General features: G+C 55.7%; 1 protein-coding gene across 3 annotated transcripts in view; it reads left to right on the top strand.

Moving 5' to 3' along the window:
- Positions 1-779: 779 nt before the first annotated feature.
- KCNH2 (potassium voltage-gated channel subfamily H member 2) overlaps positions 780-22,195 on the top strand; it is a 36,723-nt gene continuing 15,307 nt past the window's right edge. The window contains exons 1-2 of one of the 3 annotated variants that reach the window (XM_025452845.3): positions 780-916; positions 7,406-7,636. In XM_025452845.3, the coding sequence (XP_025308630.1) occupies positions 7,507-7,636 (130 nt within the window). In that variant the 5' untranslated portion in view covers positions 780-916; positions 7,406-7,506. Of the gene's footprint in view, positions 917-4,462; positions 4,615-7,405; positions 7,637-19,699; positions 19,775-22,195 lie in introns of those variants that run through there. The other 2 variants (XM_025452840.3, XM_025452852.3) reach the window with 2 other exon arrangements.

Genomic DNA, 22,195 nt, shown 5'->3' with positions numbered 1-22,195 from the left:
TGGCAGGGACATGGGCAAAATAAAAACTGTCATTGATTAAGTCCCTGCAGTTTGCGTGGCTCTTATGCAGCAATAAGTTATTGAAACACCCCATTTTTGCCTCAGTTTTTCCAAACGATTCTGCACATTTCATGAGTTTGACAGGCTTTTATTAGATACTGACTACGTGGTAGGATCTATACAAGGAGAAGTATGATTTCTCTCTTCATGGATAGTGTGTTTCAGCTGCCACCACTGTTCCTGTGCACACACAATAAAATCCATACTCCTCAGTCCTCTACTAATGGCTCTAGTCTATCGCTCCAATGATACCACACCAAACTGTTTTGTCCCCAGACCTATCTTCATTCTCCAGTCTCAATGCATTTGCTCTTTATTGTATTCCTTCCACTGACAGTGTTTCTGCCCTGTATCATCTCGACCTTCAAAGACCTGCTCTGAAATCTCACTTGCAGGGCCTCCCAGACTCTTCCAGTTGAAAATAAATGACACCTCCTTGTAATAATCCCACAGCACTTAAAACACACTACATAATTTCTTTCTGCCCTCTGCCTTTCTCAAGCCTCGGTAGACTGTGAATCTCTGGAGGAGGGATCCTGGCTTATCCCTCCTATCCATAACCCCTACACCCCAGTGTTTGGCATGTAGGGACCAGGGCACAGGAAGCCCCCAGTAAGCACGTGTTGATGTGACTGGTAAGAGAACTGGAATTAGAAGTTGGGTCTCCTGAATCCTAGTGTCCAGCACCTTATTTGCTTCTTTTGATATCACCATGGCAGGGAAGAGGTCACACCAACAGCAGGTAGCAGGTTGCCAGGAGACCTTGATGATGGGCTGCAGTTGACATAATTGCTGCAGGAGGACCTGCACATGGCAGTGACTGGAGGGAGCTTTGGCTCCCGGCGAGGAGTCTGAGGTGGGTTGCCTTACCTCCCCTCCTCTATACCTCTCTTTCCTTCCTGTCTTGCTCTCAGGAAGCCCTGAGCCCCCACTTCTGGCATGGGGTGGGGGCAACATGCTGCTGCTTTGGTATTACTTTCCTCCAACCCAGTTAATATCTGAAAACATCCCCCTTCTCAGGACTCAGTTACACAGAAAAGTAAGGGCCCCCTATGCAGCCTGAGCTTCTTGCACAGCAAGGGACTGGGCTGTGTTCTACCTCCCTGGAGGTTCTGAGGAACCATTCTGCCATAACCTGTCTTTCCTGCACCCATCTGACTGGAACTGTTTCCCAGTCTCCTATGACTGTCACTTGTTCTCCTGGGTCCTATTTTGGCTGTGTCTTGCCTGGCCCACTCCTTGGTGTGTGTGTGTGTGTTTGTGTGTGTGGGGGTCCACCGGCTAGCACAGGCTTCAGTGTCTTGCTTCCTTCCAGGATGTTCTGGCTTGACTCCCTCAAACTGAGCAGGAGCAGAAAGTGGGGTGGGCAGCATGTTTTCCCCGCAGACTTTTCTCCCTAAAGTGTCTCTTTCTGGGAGATGGGAGGAGCCTACTTGTCTTGCTGTCAATACAGCCTCTCAAAAAAAAAAAAAAAAAATACAGCCTCTCTTCCCTCAGTCACAGGCTGGCTGGGGGAGAGAGCTCTTCCGTGGAATGTCCTTGCAAATGGCTCTGTGAGCCTGAAGTGGGGTGGGTGGATTCTAGTAGCTTTAGGTTTTAAGGTTGGGCACTTTCCTCTTGCTCCTTGATCTGGGGGTAATGGAAGTGGAAAGATGGTAGGTGGGGTGGCGATGCTGCTTTCCATCAGCTTCTCTGTTGCCCTTTACCTTTTGTTGCCTAGTTCCCGTGGCCCCAAGAAGGATATCTTTGGAGACACCTCACTGCCATGTCAGAGCCTCTCTTCCTCGTCCCCATCTTTGGCTGTGGGAGTGGCTCAGTGGGGCTGCCTTCAGACCCTCCTCTCAATCTCCAGAAGTCAGAAAGCTGCATTCAGCTTGACTTCTGAGTCTCTCTCTCTCTCTCTCTGTGTGTGTGTGTGTGTGTGAGTGAGAGAGAGAGAGAGAGAGAGAGAGAGGTGTGTGTGTGGGGAGATTTGTCTCTCCTTAGCCTAAGGGAACAGCTCTCTTCTCACCTGCCTCTGCACAGGAGGGCTATTCTGTGTCTGGTCCCTTCTCTTTTGGGAGGACCAAGGGTGCCTCTGATTTCTTCATCCTCCCATGAGATAAGAGCAGAGGTCTGTCTTGGGAAACTCATCCCACAATGTGGACAGTTGGCCGGGCCTGATGGCCAGCTCCCTTCTCTTTGGCCTTAGTCTGGAGAGAAGGCAATGGTGCAGACAACCTCCCTCCTCCACCCCCCGCTCCATATCCCCTCTTCTGGTGCCTGTCCATGCTGCAGGCCTTTCTTCGCTCTCTCAATCCCTCAGCCTGGAGGGGAAGACACCCAACTCAAACTCAGAATCAGCTTGGACTTAGGGCAGGCCACTTAGCATCCAGGAGTGGCCTTTGGGGTGGGGAGGGGCTGGGCAGGACCCAGATGGGTTGGTGTGCCTAATGCCAGGTCACAAAAGGGGAGTGGTGCTACAGAGGGCCAAGGGCATCTCGGAGTGAGGAAGTGCCGGAGGTGGAGAGGGCCGAGGGGAGGGGATGACTGTACAGGCAAGAGCCTCTGGTCTTTTTTAGCATCAGCTGGTGGAGCCACCTCCTTCTCTCCCACTGGCTGCCTCCCTGAGTCACTGCCCACCCACCAGCAAATAAAAAAGAGGTGTCATCTGCTGGCCAATGGCCCCATCTGGCCCCAATGTTTGCATCTTTTTGCTCCCAGGTGGAAGGTTAGAGTCTGGGTAGGGTGGTCTTGCCAAGACCTCTTCCTCTGGGCCTTTCTCCTTCCAGACTCTGCTTCCTTCTTTACCCTTTATTACTCCCCTCCCCCTACAGCCCTTGATGGTTCTCCCCGTGACAAGACCCACCCCCTTGCTCCATGGATGGAGGCAGCTGCAAGCCCTCAGGGGCCCCCACATGGCCCCATCCATCTAACCGGGTCTCAGATCTGAGCTGCAGGGGAGGGGACCCACGGCTGGCTGGCCGCTCAGCTGCGGACTCCTCCCCACCGGCCAGCTCAGCTGTCAACACTAGGCCTCCGTGCCCTGGCCTTCACAGGGCCCTGCCAGGCAGCTCAGGCCGGGAACACCGCGCCCCAGAGACCCTCGATCAGACCCAGGCAGGCGGTGGGCAGCCGGCGGGCAGACACTGGGCCTGCCCTTGAGCATCCTCAGGCCTCCTTGTCTAAATAAGGGAGCTGCAGCTGGAGCGAGCCAGCTGGCCGGGGGGGAGGGGCCTGCGGCTGGGCCAGGGTTTTCCGAGGGGCTGGGCCGACGCAGCGCCGCAGAGCCCCGAACCCGCCACGGATTGGGCCTGCGAGGCTTGCCGAGGCTGGCCGGTGCTGCAGAGGGAGGGAGAGCCACTAGCACAAGGGGATCCCCAGGCTGGAACCTTGCGCTCAGGGGCCTATCTTTGATCTCGTAGCCAGGAGGCTGCAACTCGTGTCAGAATGTACCTCTCTTTGCAGGAGAGCCCCCGAATAACCCCAAGAGGGCTGTGTGTGTGTGTGTGTGTGTGTGTGTTCGGGGGTCGCCCCTGCTCTGAGTGCGTGCCCTCCTATGTCTCATCTAACCTGATTCAAATCACTCTCCACCCGGGGCCTCCAGATTATCTTGCCCTTCACATTTCCCGGGTCTCCGCTGACCCTGGGCTCATCCTCCCAGGGCCCAAGTCTCGTCCATGTCGCCTACAGCAGGCTATGTGCGCCTGTTGTGTCTACCCAGACGGTGCTTGGTGCGGTGGGCGACCAGGGCGTTAAGGGACCAGCCTACTCCAAGTCAGGTTCCTCAGCTCCTCCAGTCGGGGGTGGGGGTGGAACCCCCCCAGTCCCCTCCTTGGCCGTCTCAAGGCCTGTCGTCGCACCTGTCCTTACTGTTCCCCTACCTAAGGGCCCCTTCCCCCTCTGTGGAGCGCGCGAGTCCCGGGGGCTTTTGGGCTGAGCTGGGGGCTGGGGTGGGGGAGCCCTCGGCGCTGCTCAGCCAATGGAAAGGGCGGGCGCGCGGGGTGTGTGTGGGGGGGGAAGAGGGCGGTGCTGCGGGCGCGCGGCGAGCGGGAGGGGGCCGGGAGGCGGGGGCCGGAGCCCGAGGGGCGCGCGCCGCGTTAACCCTTCCGCCGCCGGGCCGAGCCGCAGGCGCAGCCGGAGCCGCGGGCGCCGGAGCGGCTGTCGGCGCGGCGGGCGGGAGCCGGGAGCCCGGCGCTCGGGCGGCGGAGCGCAGCGCGGGGACGCGGCGGAGCAGGGCCCGTGTCTCGGCGGGGGCCGGCAGACAGGTGTGCGGGCGGCCGGGCGGCCCGAGCTCAGGCGGCTCCAGGCCCGGCCCGCGGTCAGGAGCCGGGAGCCGAGCGGGGACCCCGCGCCCGCAACCTAGTCCCGGCCCCGCCCGTGCTCTGCTTGGCCGCGGGGTGCGGGGATCACGGCCGGGCCGGGCCACCCGAAGCCTGTGTTGGGCCGGGCCGGGCCGGGGTGGGTGGGGGCCCGCCCGGCCCGCCCATGGGCTCAGGATGCCGGTGCGGAGGGGCCATGTCGCGCCGCAGAACACCTTCCTGGACACCATCATCCGCAAGTTTGAGGGCCAGAGTGAGTGGGGGAGGGGGCTAACGGGGAGGGGGCTCTGGGGGCGGGCCGAGCTCTCCGGAGTGTGAATGGAGGGGCGTGCCCGGGGCCGTGTGCAACGGGCTAGTGCAAGTCAATGGGGTCTGTTGGCCTCTAGGCGCCGGCCGGGAGTCGGGAGGGCAAGGATTGGTGCGGGGGGCTGTGGGTTTGGGGCCATTGGGACTGTATTGGGGCGCAGGGCAGGAGGTTCAGCTCAGGCTTGCTGATCCGGGAGTGTGTGTGACATCTCAAGTGTGCAGATATCCCTAACTCTGGATGCCTGGATGTGGATGGGGCTGTGTGGGGGCAGGGACAGGAGGAGGTATATGGTCCAAACTGTGAGATACTAAGTACTGCGCCTAAGACGTCTTGACTGTGTTTCTGAGAAACTGAGAACCAAGAGCTTAGAGTGAGTGCCTAACCTGCTCTTGGAGTGTGTACATGGCACCCATGAGTTAGGTCCTGCATGGACAGTGGGGAGGTATCTTTGACAGCTACAAACTGTGGACTCCCAGGTGAGGGTGTCATGGTCTGAAGCTGGGCTTTAAGGCTCTAACAGGCCCAATGCAGTGTCCCCCTTTTTGCTGCTTTTCCTGTTCTGAGCTCCTTTATGGGAACTACAGTACCCCTAAGGCTGGCCCAGTAGGGGAGGCTTCCAGAAGTGTCCCAGGCTAGGTGAATGTTCTGGCGTGGGTGTTTGATCCTCCCAGCATGCGTGTGTCTGTCTCCAAGGCTGCATGTGCCATGGTGGGCGTGACTGCCAAGGGCCCTGGGAGCAGGAGCGGGTGACATTCCTTGCCCATGACCCCGTGAGCACAGGACAACGTGTGCTTGTAACTGTGGTGGGGGGAGGGAGGGATCAGTTCTGATGGGCAGCATTGTCTGAAGCAGAGGAACAAGATGATCCTGAGGGGGAGGAGACTGACACGGTAGAGGGCCACAAGGTGGGGTCTTTCCTTCTCACAAGCTCCAGAAGGCTGAGGAGCTGGGTATGGAAAGAATCTGGGGCTAGGATCTGGGGGGCTCCGCTTCTGGCCCCACCTCTGCCATTGACTGCCATGTGACCTTGAGGGACTTTCTTCCTTATCTGAATCTCAGTTTCCACATCTGGGAAGGAGGGGGTGGCCGAAGGAGCCTTTCAGATCCCTTCTGAGATTCCAGGAGCTCAGGGAAGGGACAAGGGACGGGGGTAGGGCCTGCCTTCTAAGAAACTCGCTCTTCTCTCTCTGGGCCTAGGAGCTGGTTTCTCTTCTCCAAAGCTGGTGTATGTGGCTGGTAGTTGGGACTGCCTTGGGCTCAGGTGGAGATGGAGGCCAAGTCAGGGGTCTTTTGATGTGACAGGGAACCCTGACTCTTGAGGTTGATGGCTGCCTGGGAGTTTTGGGGGATTGGTGAACTGACCTAAAGACCCAACTTCAAAAAGTAACTTCCTGGAGCCAGGGTAAGGGAGGGCTTAGGAAAGCAGCCAGCCTGGGGGGAGGGGGGGGGGGCCCTTGCTGCAGCTGCAAATCTTGCCCATGGGATTGCCAGGGCTGCAGCTTGAGGGCTGTGTCCACTGGAAAGGGAGGGGGCAGAGTTCCAACTGCCACCAAAAGCCCTAGCATTAAAGGCCAAAGTGGCCGGAAACTTCTGTGTTTATAAAAAGCTTTTATCCCAGAGCATCTTCCCTGGCACCAGCTGGGTCTGCTGCCTGCCTGCTGCTCACCTGCCAGCCTGGCTCTTGGGGCAGGTGTGGAGGGGGTGAGCTGTCTCTAGATGAATTGGGTCTATAGGGGCACCTCTCCTTATTGGGGCCTCACTTCCTGGCAGTAGATCCCTTTCTTGGATCTGTCTTCTTAGAAGTGGGCCACTGTCTCAAGTCCATCCCTGGTTCCCGTATTTCCAGGGATTGGAGGTGCAGGTCCCTTTCCTTGCTCCCTATGACCTTGGGCTTCTGCCTGTGACCCTCAGTTATTTCTTCTGCCAGACCTAGCTTCAAAAACTGGCTCTTTTACAAGCTGCAAGATGTGGGCATGGCTCTGAACTTCTTTTGAGCCTATTTCTTCATCTATGAAACAAAGATAGTGATGACTACCTTCTGGGGTTGTAGGAGTATTAAATGGGAGAAAGCATTGCAGGTGCTCACGTGGTACTACTTCCCTCTTCCCCTTTAGAGCGCCCACTCTTCAGCCTCTGGCTGCCCTTGGAGGGGCGCGTAAGTCCCGGGAAGTACTGACCTGCTGGGTCGGCAGATACTTGGGGGAGTGATTTCCTAAGGATCCCCGGGGTAAGGAGTGCCCAGTGGGCGCCCCCTCCCCCCCCCCCCGCCCCCAGTCTAGAGATCAGGGGTCAGGAAGAGAAGCCGGAGGACCTGATGCAAAGGGAAGGCTAGCCGCCATCTCTGGCCCTTTCCAGGCTCCCTCTCCAGGCCCAGTGTTTATCCCTCCGCCGCGGCTGCTGACACGCGTTGCTGACACCCGCCCAGGCTGGCCTCGGCCCCGGGCGCGGAGGGGGCGGGGGGCCGCTGGCAGGCTGCCCGGGGGAAGCCACGCAGCCTGCCCGCGGGCCAGGAGGGGGAGGGGGCGCGTCGCCGGGGCCGGGTCGGCCGAGGCACCTGTGTCGGGGGCACAGCTGCGTTCGCCTCCTGCTGGGGACCCCAGTCCCCGCCGTGCTTCCTGGGGGCGGGGAGTCCCGAGGCGGGTGGCTGTGTGTAACTAGAGAATGCGGGGGGCGGGGAAAGGCTGGGAGCCCCGAGGCAGGGGTCCCTGCTCACGTGCCTGCTCATCCCGCCCCCCAGGCCGCAAGTTCATCATCGCCAACGCTCGGGTGGAGAACTGCGCCGTCATCTACTGCAACGACGGCTTCTGCGAGCTGTGCGGCTACTCGCGGGCCGAGGTGATGCAGCGGCCCTGCACCTGCGACTTCCTGCACGGGCCGCGCACGCAGCGCCGTGCGGCCGCGCAGATCGCGCAGGCCCTGCTGGGCGCGGAGGAGCGCAAAGTGGAGATCGCCTTCTACCGGAAGGATGGTAGGCGCGGGCGGGGGCGGGGCCGCTACGAGGGGGCGGGGCCGCTACGAGGGGCGGGGCCGCTACGAGGGGGCGGGGCCGCTACGAGGGGGCGGGGCCGCGAGGGACAGGGCTGGGGCAGGGTCGGCGGGATCCGGGAGGCCGGAGGGTGGGGAGACCCAGCGAGTATCCTGGAGGCGTGACCCCAACTGGGGCCACTGCTGGGAGCCAGGTGGCAGGCGCGGGCTGGGCACTGGGGCTGCAGGACGGTGTGGGTCTCTTCACCTCACGCACTCTGGCCGGATGATTTTCGGGGTGGCCAAGGGGTTGTTTGGCTGTGAGTCTGGCGCCTTTGGTTTCTCCCTCCCTGGACAAACGTGGGCAGGAGTTTGACAGGGCTGGGATGGCAGATGCGTGGAGGGAATTGATAGAAAGTTAGCTTGGCGGCTGGGAGGTCACTTTCTGCTACAGGCAGGTGTGGTCTAGGGCGGCCCCCTGCCAGGTGATCTGGGAGATATCACTGAGGGCGAGGCAAAGGGGGGGAATGTAGGACTTTGGCTGGCTCTCTGCGGCCCATGTCCTGCCCCTCTCTCTTAAACTGCACCTGGTGGGAGGTGTATGCCTCTCCCCACAACTTCAGTTCACTTTGTGTCATCTCTCCAGCCGGCCCACCACCCCCTCCTGCGCCAGGTGTTTCTGCTCAGCCACCGCCTCCTAGCCCAGCTGCTCTGGGCTTCCGGAAACTGGATAAACAGAGCCCTGGGCGGGGCGCGCTGTGCCTGCCCCGGATGGAGTGGGTTCTGCTCCAGGAGGGCAGTGAAGAGGCTTGGGGAGCCTCACAGGTATCAGAGGGCTGGGGAGGTGATTCCAAAAGGGCCACTGGACTGGCCATGGATGCCCAAACTCTGCTACTCAGTAGTATGTGTGATGAGCATTTACTGAACCCTTATGAGCCAGGTGCAGTGCTAGGGTCTTGTAGATGGAGCAGTGAACTAGAAAGAGAAGGTTCCTGCTAGAAGGGAGCTTCTCTGCTGTAGAGGGCACTCTTTACCTTTCCCTGGGGGCAGGCAAAGTGAGCCAGCAGTCCCTGTATGCACCTGGCCCTGGCCCTGGCCCTGGCCCTTGAATATCCCCTGTATGCCCAGAGTCCGCTGAAGTTGCCCTGTAAAGGCTGATCTCTCCATGACCCTGTTTTTGTAGGTGTGCACAGCCTGTGATATCACTGGACAGCATTAGAGGGGCTACTATCACTGGGGCCCTGTGAAAGAGAGTTTGCTTATAGAAAATTGGGATTCTGGCTGGGAGACAGGGCCCAGGAGACTAGATGCAAACTCTGAGGGCAGGGCCTTCTGTCTGTTTTTTCACAAAAGTCTCCCCAGAACCATAATCAGAGCAGATTGGTATCTGCTGGGCCATCTAGTGCTAGCTAGCATGGGTGGGTGGCTCCTGTGTACTGGATGCAGGGCTAAATGTTTCACTTATGTTATCTCGTGGAATCCTTACAAGAACCCTGGGAAGTAGATACTATTTTAATCTCCATTTTATGGATGAGGAAACTGAACTTCAGGGAAATTAAGAAACTTCACCAAAATCACACAGTTAGAAAGTGGCAGAGCTGGGAATGGAACCATGTGTGTCTGACCAGAGCCCTACCCATTCTCAGTCTGTTGGCACATATTAAAAATGACCGCAGTTACAGGCATATCTACATCCTGCACATTACTTTATGTGCAATTTTATTTCAAGTCATTGGTATGATGAAAAGAATGCAGATACATAAGTCCTGAATTTGTGTAGTATGGGACCTTGGTTACTGCCTTGAGCCTGTTTCTTTTTTTTTTTTTAATTTTTTATTTATTTATGATAGTCACACAGAAAGAGAGAGAGGCAGAGACACAGGCAGAGGGAGGAGCAGGCTCCATGCACCGGGAGCCCGATGTGGGATTCGATCCCAGGTCTCCAGGATCGCGCCCTGGGCCAAAGACAGGCGCTAAACCGCTGCGCCACCCAGGGATCCCGAGCCTGTTTCTACTTCTAGGATAATGCACTTGCTCAGTCCTTGGCAACAGGGGCCTGGGTGCTTCTGTCTTCCTCATAATGTTTGGGGAGCTGGCCTTCTCTCTTGCCTCAGGCTTGCTCCTTTGGGAGAAGATAGCCAGGGGACCCCTCCTTGCAGAGGTGCTATCATGAAATCTTGGTGACCTTGAGGGATCACTTAATCCAGCCCACTTGAGTTACAGGTGGAGAAACTGAGAAGCAGAGGTCCAGTTACCAGTTAATCAGTGGACAAAGTAGGACTAGAACCCAGGCCCCCTGCCCAAGTTGAGATTGTTTCCTCCCTCTAGTTACTACTCCAAATGGGGCTGCCACCCAGAAAATTGTATGCCAGTCATCTCTGTGGCCAACAGGCTGGCCTCCTACCCTCAGATCATGTGGGTCCCCATTTGTCCTGGCACTTGAGGTCTAGGATGCTGACAGGTCTCCTCTGCCTCCCTTCCCTCCGCCTTGAAACAGTCCCTCGGGCAGATTCCTGTGGCCTGACCTGTGCTATGTACAAGTGTGCATGTGAGCTCACACCTTTGTGCATCAGCATGATAAGGGAGGCAGAGGTGAGGAATGCCCATGCCACCACTTGTTTCTGCCCAGGCCTTTTTCTGGGTCTCTGTCTGGGCCAGCCACAGGAGAGTGGGTCCCTGGGCTTCTGCCCCAGGAAGGTGGGTGACTGGGAAGGAGGCGGGGCCTCTTGCTGGCAGGCGCCACTGTGGACAGCTGTGCTGTGTCGGTGCCTCTAGCCTAGTCTGTGCAGTATCAGGGCCTGGAGCCAGACAGCCCCATTATTTAGGTGCTGGGACTGCTGGGAGATGGGGAGGCCCGACTGGGGGGGCGGGCATGAGCAGGAGGGAGAGACCAGTGAGGGAGAAATTCACTGGTCTCGTGTCCGAGGCCCTTAACACCAGGCCCAGTATTAAGGTGGAACTGGGAATAGAGCCAGCAGCATGGGGCTGGCAGGTGGTAGCAACCCTGTGGGGCCCCGGGGCCAGGTCTTGGCAGCAGGTGCTGCTGCTGCACACCTGTGTCCTTATGTGTTTTTGGAGGGTGGGCTGTGGGTCCCTTGGAGCATGGCTCCTTCTCACTTGCTCCCCTCATCTGCCAGATCTCAGGGAGGTGCCCTGTTCTCTGTCCCTTTTGTTCTCTCTGCTCTTTGTTTTTATCTCTGCACCTCCCACCGAGTGAGTTCCCTTAGCCTGGCTGCCTGAGCTCCTAGGCTCTGCTCCTCTTCCTCTCCAGGTGTTGGCCTCCCTGCCTCTCTGCCAATGCCTGCCCCTTTGGTCTTTATCTCTTTCTCCTTGCACCTGTGTCTGCTCTTCCTTCAGCACACCTGAGCCTTCCTCCTCGCCTCTCTTCCTCTGCTCCTCTGGGCTGTATCTGGAAATCTCTCTCTGGTTCCCCATACCTCTGCCTGTTCTGGCCCAGTCTCTGTGTCCCCGTGTCCCCAGGAGCCTGTGCGTGGGTGGGGATGAGGGTGTCTCTAGAGAAGAGTCTGCCGGCTTCTCCATTCCAGCTGCAGGCCGGTTGCCATGGTAACAGGGTCAGAGGGCCCCCACTGCAACAGCAGAGCTGTGGGCTGGGGGAAGGGCGCAGACCATTGGGCCAGCCTGCTCATCCTCCCAGTGGGGAGCCAGAGACCTGGTGGTGGCCCCACACCCACTGGTCTGTGATCCCCAGACTCAGACCTCAGCTTCCCAGGTGCTTGGGCAGGTAGTTCTGGTACCAGCGACCCTCCACATGCCCCAGGCCATTTCCTCTTTCCTTCCTGTTCCCTGAAATCAGACTCCTCCCTGTGATACTCCCATACTCCTCCCTGCTCCCTCAAGGCTGTCCCCTCCCCAAGCTCGGACACCCACCCTCTCTGCCCTGCCAGGTCAGGATCCTCAGGCCTCCAGGCCCCAATCACTTGGGTTGCTAGTGAAGGGGCCCCTAGGTTTGTTGAGGCTGGGCAGGCTGGCCAGAGGTGGGTACCTAGGTGCGTCGTGTGTCCTTGCGATGGGAGCAGACCAGAGCAATCTATGGAGGAATGAGGTTAGACACTGTAATACCCTTTTCAGGGGGCAGAAGCCTCAGGGGGGCTCCCTTCACGTTGGGCCTTCCGTTTATGGCCTAGGTGTATGGGATATGGGGCTGGTGAGAACCCCTGCCCCTGCCCCTGCCCCTGCATGGCCTCCAGGAGCAGGGCACAGAGGCCTGAGGGGCCCTGCTGTTCCCAGCCAGCACTTTCTCTTCAAGGGCTCTAGGGAAGAAGGGTCATTCCTGGCCTGCTTGGGAGCTTCCAGTCCCAGCTCCAGCCCCAGCTCCTGGCTGAAGTAGTCTGCCAGGACTGAGGGTGTCCACCACTTCTGGCCCACTCTGGGGTCTGGAGAGTGTTGGGAGGGCGGCTCCTCCGTGTTGTGTCTGCTGTAGCCCCCGGAGAGGAGCTATGTAAATATTTGTGCGGAGCGTCGTCATCTGTGAAGAAAGCAGAGTTTGGCAGAGTTTGACGGTGGCCTTGGGCTCTGGGGAGGGGGGCTATGGGCATCAGGAGGGCCAGCGTGGGGATGTGATATGGGGTGAGACTCAGCCACTTTGCTGCCTAGAAGTGGCTTCCAGGGTGGCATGACTTGAGAAGTTCCAAGAAAGCCCTTTTGCACTTAAACATCTCCTTGACAGTGCCCCAAATGCCTTCATTAGGGAGCCTTTGGCTTGGGTGGAGAATGAGCCTTGTTCGTTCGTTCTTTCTTTCTTTCTTTCTTTCTTTTTTTTTTAACTTTTTTTTTTATTGGAGTTCGATTTGCCAACATATAGCATAACACCCAGTGCTCATCCCATCAAGTGCCCCCCTCAGTGCCCGTCATCCAGTAACCCCATTCTCCCACCCACCTCCCCTTCCACTATCCCTTGTTCATTTCCCAGAGTTAGGAGTCTCTCATGTGCTGTCACCCTCACTGATATTTCCCACTCATTTTCTCTCCTTTCCCCTTATTCCCTTTCACTATTTTTTATATTCCCCAAATGAATGAGACCGTATAATGTTTGTCCTTCTCCTATTGACTTATTTTACTCAGCATGAGCCTTGTTCTTGAAGAAAATGTGCTCTCTCTCATTACCCTCCCCTTTATGCAGGGAGGAATGTGGAATTATCAGCTCCTTAGTGTGAGGGACTTTAAGAGGAACTTCTCTCCCTGACATGGGGAGGAGGGCCCAAAGAAGGGGCCTGGTGGGACACCTGAGACAGGTGATAAGAATGGGAGAGGTTCTGGATGAGCCGCTGTCCACCCCCAAGTCCCCTCTTGTCCTTAGTCTAGGAGCCCATAAAGATCTCCATGCTGCGAATTGTGGTTGGCCTCAAATGGGCCCCCCTACTATGGGCCCTAGTAGATTCATGTCTACTGGAGTAGAAACACCCTGAGAGCCAGGAATTGTCTCCTCCTTGGCCCATTTTCTCCCTCACTTAAATTCTGGATGAGGTGGCCATGCCTGACTTCCTCTTGCTAGATTATAATCTCCCTGAGGGCAGGGGGCAGTCGTGATTTGTTCTCTGTTGCACACTGGAGCTCCATACTTGCTTGTCGAATGAATGAATGAATAAATGGATGAGGTGGGAAGTGTGCTGTATTGTAGAAGCCCTATACTGGATGTTGAGGACTTGGAACAGCGTCTGGCTTAGTTATAGACTCACACCTGCTTGGCCATCAGCTGTGTGTCTGCAGGTCCTGGGCAGCAGGAGAAAGTGAGGTCAGCATCCATGTCCCCCCCAGTGCTCCCCTCCCAGCCCTGCCCCTTTTTTTTTTTTTTTTTTTTTTTTTTTTTTTTATTTATGATAGTCATCAGAGAGAGAGAGAGAGAGAGAGAGAGAGGCAGAGACACAGAGAGAGGGAGAAGCAGGCTCAATGCACCGGGAGCCCGACATGCCCCCTGCTAGAGACCCATCCTTCCCCAGGCTTCTGCTGGCCCCAGCTCCTGCCTCTCCCTCAAATCACTGAAGCCATGTTTGTGTTCTTGTTCTTTCTTTTTCATTTCATTTTTCTTTTTATCTTGCTCCCGGATCCCATTACCCTCCCCTTAGGCAACCATTCAGATGTACTTACTGTGAATGTGTTGTTTGCATATGTCCTCGAAAACCTTATATTTTGTCTGGATCCGAATCAGCTTAACTTATGTAAATGATTTGTGCTATGTATTATATTCTGGTGTTCACTTTTTTTTTTTTTACATGGGAGTGTACCTTGAAGTTCATCCAGTATGTTACTTGACCTCTAGTCTGTAGCTTTAGAGTCCTTTTTTTCTTTGTAAAAGATTTATTTATTTATTTGAGAGAGAGAGAGAGAGAGAGAGAGAGAGAGAAAGAGAGAGGGCATGAGGGGAGAGGCAGAGGGAGAGGGAGAAGGAGATTCCTTGCTGACCAGGGAGCTTGATCCCAGGACTTTGAGATCAAGACCTGAGCTGAAGGCAGACACTTCACTGACTGAGCCAGCCAGGTGCCCCTGTAGCTTCATACTCTACTGAGGTGGGCATGCACCTCAGTTTACCTGTGCACTCTCCTGGGCAGCCATCTCCAGATTTCCTCCATAAGTAATGCTGCAGTGAACATCCACAGCCATGGCATCTTGTGGACTCATGTGAGGATATCTTTGGGATGCATCTGCAGGGGTGGAATTGCCAGATCACCAGTCATGTGGATACTTAGTTCAACTAAGGAGTGTCAGACTGTGCACCAGCATGGCTAATCCCCCACAACCTTCCTAAATAGAGTACCCGATTCCTAGTTCCCCAGGACCCTGCCACACCTGGTGTTTTGCACTTTCCTAAGTTTTGCCCATCTAATAGATGAGAGTGATAATTTGCATTTCATTGATATTGTGTGAGTCCTGGCATCTCTTCAATTGCCTTTCTCCTTTTGAGTTGGCTTCCCTGTGAGTTGACTGCTGGTTTCCTTGCTCACTTCTCTATTGAAGCTGCTGTCTTTTATTCTTGGTGATTTGCAGGAGATGCTTTTATCTTCTAGAAATACAGATGCTTACAGTTAAATATTCAATATGTGGATTCTAGATATTAATTCCCGTGGAATCTAGATGTCGCAAATATCTTCTCTCAGTCATCTGTTCAATTTATCCAACAAAGACACTTCACATTGGTACAAATTAATTGATTTTTAGCTCTGTTTGGGCTTTGGAAGTTTTGTTTAAGAAATTCTTCACCATCCTGAGGTCACAGAGGGGTCCATTTTTTTTCTAGTAATTTAATTGTTTTGCCTTTCTCAGTTGGTTTTCATCCCTTCTGAGCCTCCCTCTGTCTGTGGTGTCAAGTAGGGATCAAGTTGTATTTTTTTCTGCTAGTGAGCCAGTTTTCCCAACACACCTAGTAAACAGCTTGTTCTTTTCCATCGATTTGTGGGGCAACCTTTTCATAAGCTAATTGCCCATCTATCCATTGGTCTGTCTTTGAGCTCTGTCTTCTGTTACAAACATTTATTTGGTCTTGCATCAAAACCACACTAAAACAACAACACCGGCATTGAGTATGCTTTAGTATCTGAAAGGCAAATCTTTCCTCTTTCTTCTTCTTAAAGATTTATTTAGGTATTTATGGACCTCTTTTCCTCATGAATTTTAGAGGAAGTTTCTTGAGTTCCTGGAAAGAACACCCCAGCTAGAATTTTGGTTGGACTTAGATCAGTTTTATAGATTAATTTGGGGGAATTGACGTCTATATATTTGTCCCATCCAAGAGCCTGAACTGTCTCTCCATTTATCAGATTGTTTCTGTACCCTTTATTGGTTTAAAGTACCCCCCTCCCCGGCTTTGTGCATTTTTGGTCAATTTTAGTTACTTTATAGTTTTTGTTGCTATTACAAAAGAGACCTTATTTTTGACTAATAATTGAGTAGCTTTGTAATGGTGGAGAGAAATACTGTTTGTTTTATGGCTGACCTTGCATCTGGCAGCCTCACTGAGCTTTCTTATTTGTTCTAATTGTTTATCTGTAGATTTTGTTGATTCTTTGGGGAGGTGATCCTATCATTTGCAGATAACGCTGGTTTTGTCTGTCTATGTTTGGGTCATTGCCACGTGTTTGGCTGGTGGAATGTTCCATCTGACTTCTCAGGAGGTTGCACCTGTACTTTGTTCTTTGGAGTGTCCCAGTGTCTTGTGAGCTAGATGAATCCCGGAGGGATTACAGCTTTCCCATTAATAATTGAGAAGCCAGGGGATCCCTGGGTGGCTCAGCGGTTTAGCGCCTGCCTTTGGCCCAGGGCGTGATCCTGGAGTCCCGGGATCGAGTCCCGCATCGGGCTCCCAGCATGGAGCCTGCTTCTCCCTCCTCCTGTGTCTCTGCCTCTCTCTCTCTCTCTCTCTCTCTCTATCATAAATAAATAAATAAATCTTTAAAAAAATAATTGAGAAGCCGTGGCTGCCTCAGTGACTGGCGGGAGAGCTGGAATTGGGAAGACTGTTCTCAAGGCATCCCCTGGCTCTCTGGAGTATGCTAGGAGCCAAGCACAGTTCTAGAGGCTTGCAGAGCCCTGGAGGTGGGCAGGAACCCTGGATTGTTTCCTGGTAGACTGTGGCTGTATGCCCTTGCTGCCCAGCAGCAGGCTGTGTGGGAGTCATAGTGAAGAATGCTGGTAGGGGTCTGAGGTTCAGAAACATCATACCTTTGAGGCTCCTGCTCTGGTCCCCTGTTCTGATTCCTGGGCCACCTGCCTTCATGTTCCATTCTGCTTTTTTTTTTTTTTTAAGATTTTATTTATTTATTTGGAGATAGAGAGCTAAGCAGAGAGCATGAGCAGGGGTGAAGGGCAGAGGGAGAGAAGCAGACCCCTCGCTGAATAGAGAGCCCAATGTGGGGTTCGATCCCAGGACCCTGAGATCATGACCTGATCCCAAGGCAAACACTTAACCAGCTGAGCCACCCAGGTGCCCCTCCATTCTGTTGACAAGATTTTTTAAAAAATTATTTATTTATTTATTCATGAGAGGCAGAGAGAAAGAGAGAGAGAGAGAGGCAGAGGGAGAAGTAGGCTCCATGCGGGGAGCCCAATGCGGGACTCAATCCCAGGACTCCAGGATCACACCCTGGGCCAAAGGCAGATGCCAAACCAAACTACTGAGCCATTCAGGCGTCCCTGTTGATAAGATTTAATAGCACTTCAACAAAAGACACCTTGATTGTCATGGTGGTTCCAAATACTATCTAGACTCAGGATGGATTTAAAATGGGCAAATTCTGTTGCAAAAGGCCAGTTCATCTTCCTGAAAGGGAGCTTGCAAAGTGGGGAGACAGCCCTGTCCACACCCACCTAAGTGCGGGTTGCCACCCTGAGGACCAGTCCTTGGACACCTGCTTACCTGGTACCTCCTGTGAAGCCAGCCCAACCCTAGCCTCAAGGCCCCATCTTGGGTAGGGGTGCTGGGAAGAAGGAGGCTCACCCCAGAAGCCAATATACAATTATCTCCTAAATTAGGGATATAGTTTTAGAAAGAATCACATCATGGGAGCTAGATGATACAGTCATAACATCTCTGTAGAGGGGAGTCTTGTGAGTCAGGAACTGGAGGGAAGAAGGTGCTCTGGGGAGTAAGAGTGCCAGGTGAAGCTGGGGTGTACCCAAGGGGTGCTGAGGCAGCACATGGGACCCAGCAGGGATGGGAGGCCCAGGTGGGAGAGTGGGTTGGATGATCTGAAGTGGTTGGGATCAGGGGTATTCTGAAGGATTCTGGGGTAGGGTGGAGGTGGGGCAGACTTCAGGAAGTAGGAGGGAGAGGGTAAAGTTTGGAGGAGGAGACAGAGACTAGAACTGCAGAGCAGCCTTCTCTAGTGGAAAATGGCCTTGTTTCATCTTCCCAAGGTTTCTGGGGGCTGGGCAAGGTCATGGCTCTGATTAGAGACATGGGGTTCCTGGAGGTCGATGGGACTAGGACCTGGAGCTTGTCTAGAAAGAGCTCTTCTCTTGAGGCTGTTCCAGTGTCCCTGGGGAAAAGTGACACTGACAGGGCACATGCAGTGGGTTTGCAGGGAAGGGGTTGGTGGTCTGGACCCCTTAGAGGCCCCTGAGGCCCTCTGACCCTATAAAACCCTGGGAGGAGGTCAGGCTGGAAGGGCTGGTGGAGGGGTCTGTATCGTGGCTCCCCAACTCTTGCCCTGCAGTGGGCATTCTGCATCGTTCAGCTCCAGGAGTCAGGGGTGGAGGTCTCTATATCACACACACACACACACACACACACACACACACACACACAAACGCACACTCTATCACGCACTCATTCACCAGCTGGCCTCTCAGGCTTCCCTATTCTCACCCCTGGGCCTGCAATGTCCCTGGCCCTCCCTAGGCCCCTGGCTACCCCTGAGAGCAGTGTGAGTGACACGGTGGCCCCTGGCCAGGAGCAGCTCCTGCTGCATCTTCCTGTCGCCGCCACCAGGCTAAATATAACCTGACACTGCACAGCCCTGGGCTGCCGGAGACAGCCTCTTTGCCTGGGGGCGGACAGGGAGGACTGGAGCCCCAGCCTCTTGCCCTCAGTGTGACTTTGGGCCCAGCTCCTCCTGCCAGGAGCCAGGCAGGGAGGAGACCTGGGTGAGGATGGCTGCCTCCCCGAGGTCACCTTCCCTGCAGGGACCCAGCACCCTGCCTCGTTACTGTTCTGGATGCTTCCACCAGGCCATCTGTCATTTCGTCTGGCACCCATCACTAGTCCCTGCAGTACGCACAGGGAGGCTGAAGCTCAGAGACTGGGTGACCTGCCCACAATCACACAGCAATTGCCCGGCTCTCCTGCTGGTTGGGGCATATCAGCTCAGCTGCAATGGGCTCTTCCCTCTGCCTGAGGGACTCTCTCTTCCCCTATCTCATGCTGGGCTCTGGATTGGGGTCCTTTTCATTCCTTGACTCAGTGAGGCCAGGTGCCAGGTCTGTCTTGTTCATGATGTCTCTGATGCTTCACGTGCATGTGCTCAGTGAACGTTCGTGGGCAATGAAGAGCCTCACTCAGAGCAGTGATGACATCTAGTTTACAGATGAGCAACCAGAGGCTCTGCCCCTAGGAGCCTGTCCAAGGACACTCAGGGTCACCTGCAGTCCTCCCATTGCCTGACTGCCTGGTGCTGCCCTGGAAGATAAGGCCTGCCCCTGTTGGAACTGAGCCTGGAGCCGAGCCAAGACCAGCGGGTGCCCAGAAGTGGGAACCGGGGTTTGGGACTGTGGGTAGGGTTGGTTTGGGTGCACTGCTGGGTATGGGTTGGCACCAGTGAAAGCCGGCCCGTTCGCATTCTGGTGGGTGACTGTGGTGGTCGGGAGGAACAGTACCTGCTGTACTTGGAATGTGTCCTCTCCCCCTGCTTGTCCCTTCTCCCTTCCTTAGTGACTTGTGTGGAGCTGCACGACCTCCATGGGCTGTTAGGATCTGAGGCACAGAGGAGCCTATCAGAGTATGGCTACCAATCACCAAGGGTTTCCCCTCCCCCTGCCCCACCCCCCCAGGGCCCAGGGTGCCCCAAGCTCTGGAGGCTGGCAAAGGCTGGACCCCCACCCTTCAGGAGTCTTCAGCTGGGGCTGGGGTTTGAGGAGGATGTGACTGGGGTATTCTGTGTCCACCACGTGAGCCAGGCCGGCCCAGGGGCCTCTCCCTTTCCTCCTTTTCCCATGTATCAAGACCTCCCTTGGGCCCAGCTCCTCCTGCTTCCTATGTTGTGCCAATCATCCCTCAAGCCCTGTGGGGTAGGCATGATCTTCCCCTGTCACTGATGAGCACCTGGAGGCTCCAGGAGGGCAGGTGACTTGCCCGAGGTCATTCTGAAGCAATGAGCTGAGGCCACCTGACTCCCCAGCCTGTGCCCTTCCTTTGCATCCAGGAACCTCCTGGCCTTTCTTTGGGCAGTGTGGGGTTCCTGCTGCTCCCCTCTAGTCTGTCCCTCCCTGGACTTCTGGCGCTGGCTGCCTTGGGAGAGTGGGCCGTGCCTGCCACAGAGTGGCTCTAGGCGGAACTGCAGCCTGGCCCAGCCCTGGGCCCTGTGGCCTCTGCTGCGGGGAGCTACTTGGGGGGGGGGGGGCAGGCCGTTGGAAGAAGAAGCGGAAGCGGAGCGGAGCAGAGCAGAGCAGAGCGATGGGCAGGGCCCAGAGATAGGTAGGAGCTGGGCTGGGAAGGGGGAGGTACCTTCTGTGTGCTCAGTGCCAGCCCAAGGCTTCCCCGGAGGCAGCTGGAGGCAGCTGAGCCGCAGACTATGGACGTTTCTTCTCTGCTTTGAAGTTGTGTGAAGGTCAGGAGCCCTACCACCCACAGGCTGCAATTTGCTCTGTGCTGATACGGGCTCTGGCTGTCCTTGTGCCCCACCCCTGCCCTGTCTGACCTTCAGCTGCCCTCAGTGGCACCCACCCCCCATAATGCCAGCCAGGGGCCACTGGCCACCCTGGCTAAAGAGCTGGGGATGTGTGATGGGGAAGCTCATGGAAGACCCAGGCAACCTGACAGGGCCATGGGAGGTAGAGCCTCAGAGAGACCTGGCTGACTTGGGGCCACCAGCTCTCCTTCCTTCCATACCCCCTTGAAAATAGCAGCTGGAGCCTGCTTCCCCCTCCACCCCCCACCCCATCCCTGCAGCCCTCAGGCAGGGCTCCAGTTCACATTTTTGGAATAACCAGGGCTTTGACAGGGTTATTTGAAAGGAAAAATTCTTTGAGTGTCAGCAAAGGGAGAGGGCCAAGGGGGCTTTGCGTGTGAATATATGTTTGGAGTGGGGAGCTGGTCTGTACCATGAGGGGGCTGAGGGTTGGAGTTTCTTGAGTTTCTGCAGCCGTGCAGGTGGTGGGGTGGCAATTTGGGATGCCAGGGTCCTGGGCTCCCTGAGATGCAGAATGCAGAGAGGCCTGGACGGAGTAGGTGTGGGCTGTTGAGGCCTGGGGTTCAGACTCCTGGGGCTCTGTGTTGGGGGCAGGATCCCCAGGCCATCCTGAAGGGTCGGGCTCATCTGGGTTCCAGACACTGGACTTCTCGGAGATGAATTTCCTTGTGAGGAATGAGAATCTGGGGCCTGGATCACTGGGGTGTCAAGGGTGGTTGCTGGGGGTCTCCAGGGCTCGGGTTTCCTGGTCTCTGGCCTCTCCTTAGTCCTGATGAGGGCCAGTCCCCGTTCAGGCCGCTGCCGGCCATCACCATATTAGGGCATAAACTCTAGGCGGGCTGTCTGGGTGCCAAACGGTCTCCAGCTGGGCCCGGCCCCCTGCAGGCCCAACACCACAGCCTGGCTTCAGCCAGGCCATGTCAGAGGCCGGAGGTCAAGGGACAGCTGCTGGAGGGAAACCCAGACAGAGCCCCCAGCTTAGGTCCCGTAGAGCAAGCTGTGAGGGCCAGGATGTGGTGAGTGGAAGGGCTTTGGGGTGGGGCAGAGGATTCCTGGCCAGCCCCTCCTCTGGCCCAGCCCCCCTCAACCCAGTGCTGTCCTGTTACAGTTGATCTCACAGGATCTCCTTCCGCAAGCTTGATCCCACAGCCCTGAAAAGTGCTGATCTGCCTCCTTCTCCAGACCTTGTCCCCAGCAAGTCCTCCCCAAGCCAGGGAGCATCTCCCAGGACTTAGGCCCTTTGCACCTGGCCTGCTCAGCTGAGGTTCGGTCCCCAGGGCCTCATTGACAGGCATCAAGCACTAGCCCAAGTATGTGGCCACCAGCCCCAAGTGTGTTGGCCTCTTCCTTGACTCACTTCACCACCCACACTTGCCCTCTACCCTTCTCCTTCTTGACCCCTCCCTCACAGTCAGCACTACTCCATCCCTCACACCTGCTGCTAGGTCCTGCTCCCCGTTGCATTGTTCTGGGTGCCAGGCCCTTCGGAAGGGATGCACACTCTGGGCAGTTAGGCCCCTACAGTGCAGAGAAAACAGATGAGCACAGGGCAAGGAAGATGAGTCAAGGCAAGGCAAGAAGTCTCTGCCTCAGAAAGAGGGAGATGAGGATCATGTCTGGTCCTGGGAGGGTCCATAAAGAAGGAGGAACAGGATATTTCATCCAGGAGGGCTTCCTGATGGCAGGGATTCTGAGCTGGGCCTTAGGCAGCACTTTCAGAAAGTGACAGAGAGAGGGGTGAGGTGGCAGTGGTCTGGACGAGGAGCAGAGGTGGACTGGGTACATTTTGCCTGGAGGACTGACCTCACCTGGTATAGGGGCTCTGGTGACCAGAGAGAGCGAGTGAGAGAGAGATTGGAAGGGGAGGGAAAAAGTCAAGGACCAAGACAGAAGAATGGGAAACAGGAATGAAAGGTCTAGAAGCAATGCTTCTCAACTCTTTGTTGAAGGATCACTTTCTTTATTTCCGTATGTCACAGACCAATCCTTTTGTGAAGCACAAAATCTCATGCTTGGATACTGTGGCAGTGCCAAATTGTGGTGATGGCTTTAGGACTCTCGCCATCAACTTATGAACTCTTGATGCTGTGTCCCGGCATAGCAGTTGGAGCTAATGTGGAGAGAGCAGAGTCGGAGACAGAGGGACTGCTAACTCTTCTATCCTGTCCAGGCCACACCAGGCATTGCCCTAGGCGCTTGGCATGCAC

Source organism: Canis lupus, chromosome 16 (assembly GCF_003254725.2).
Source record: "Canis lupus dingo isolate Sandy chromosome 16, ASM325472v2, whole genome shotgun sequence".
Lineage (NCBI taxonomy): Eukaryota > Metazoa > Chordata > Mammalia > Carnivora > Canidae > Canis > Canis lupus.
Note: the sequence above shows the minus strand (reverse complement) of the source record. Positions and strands in the feature narration are given on the sequence as shown.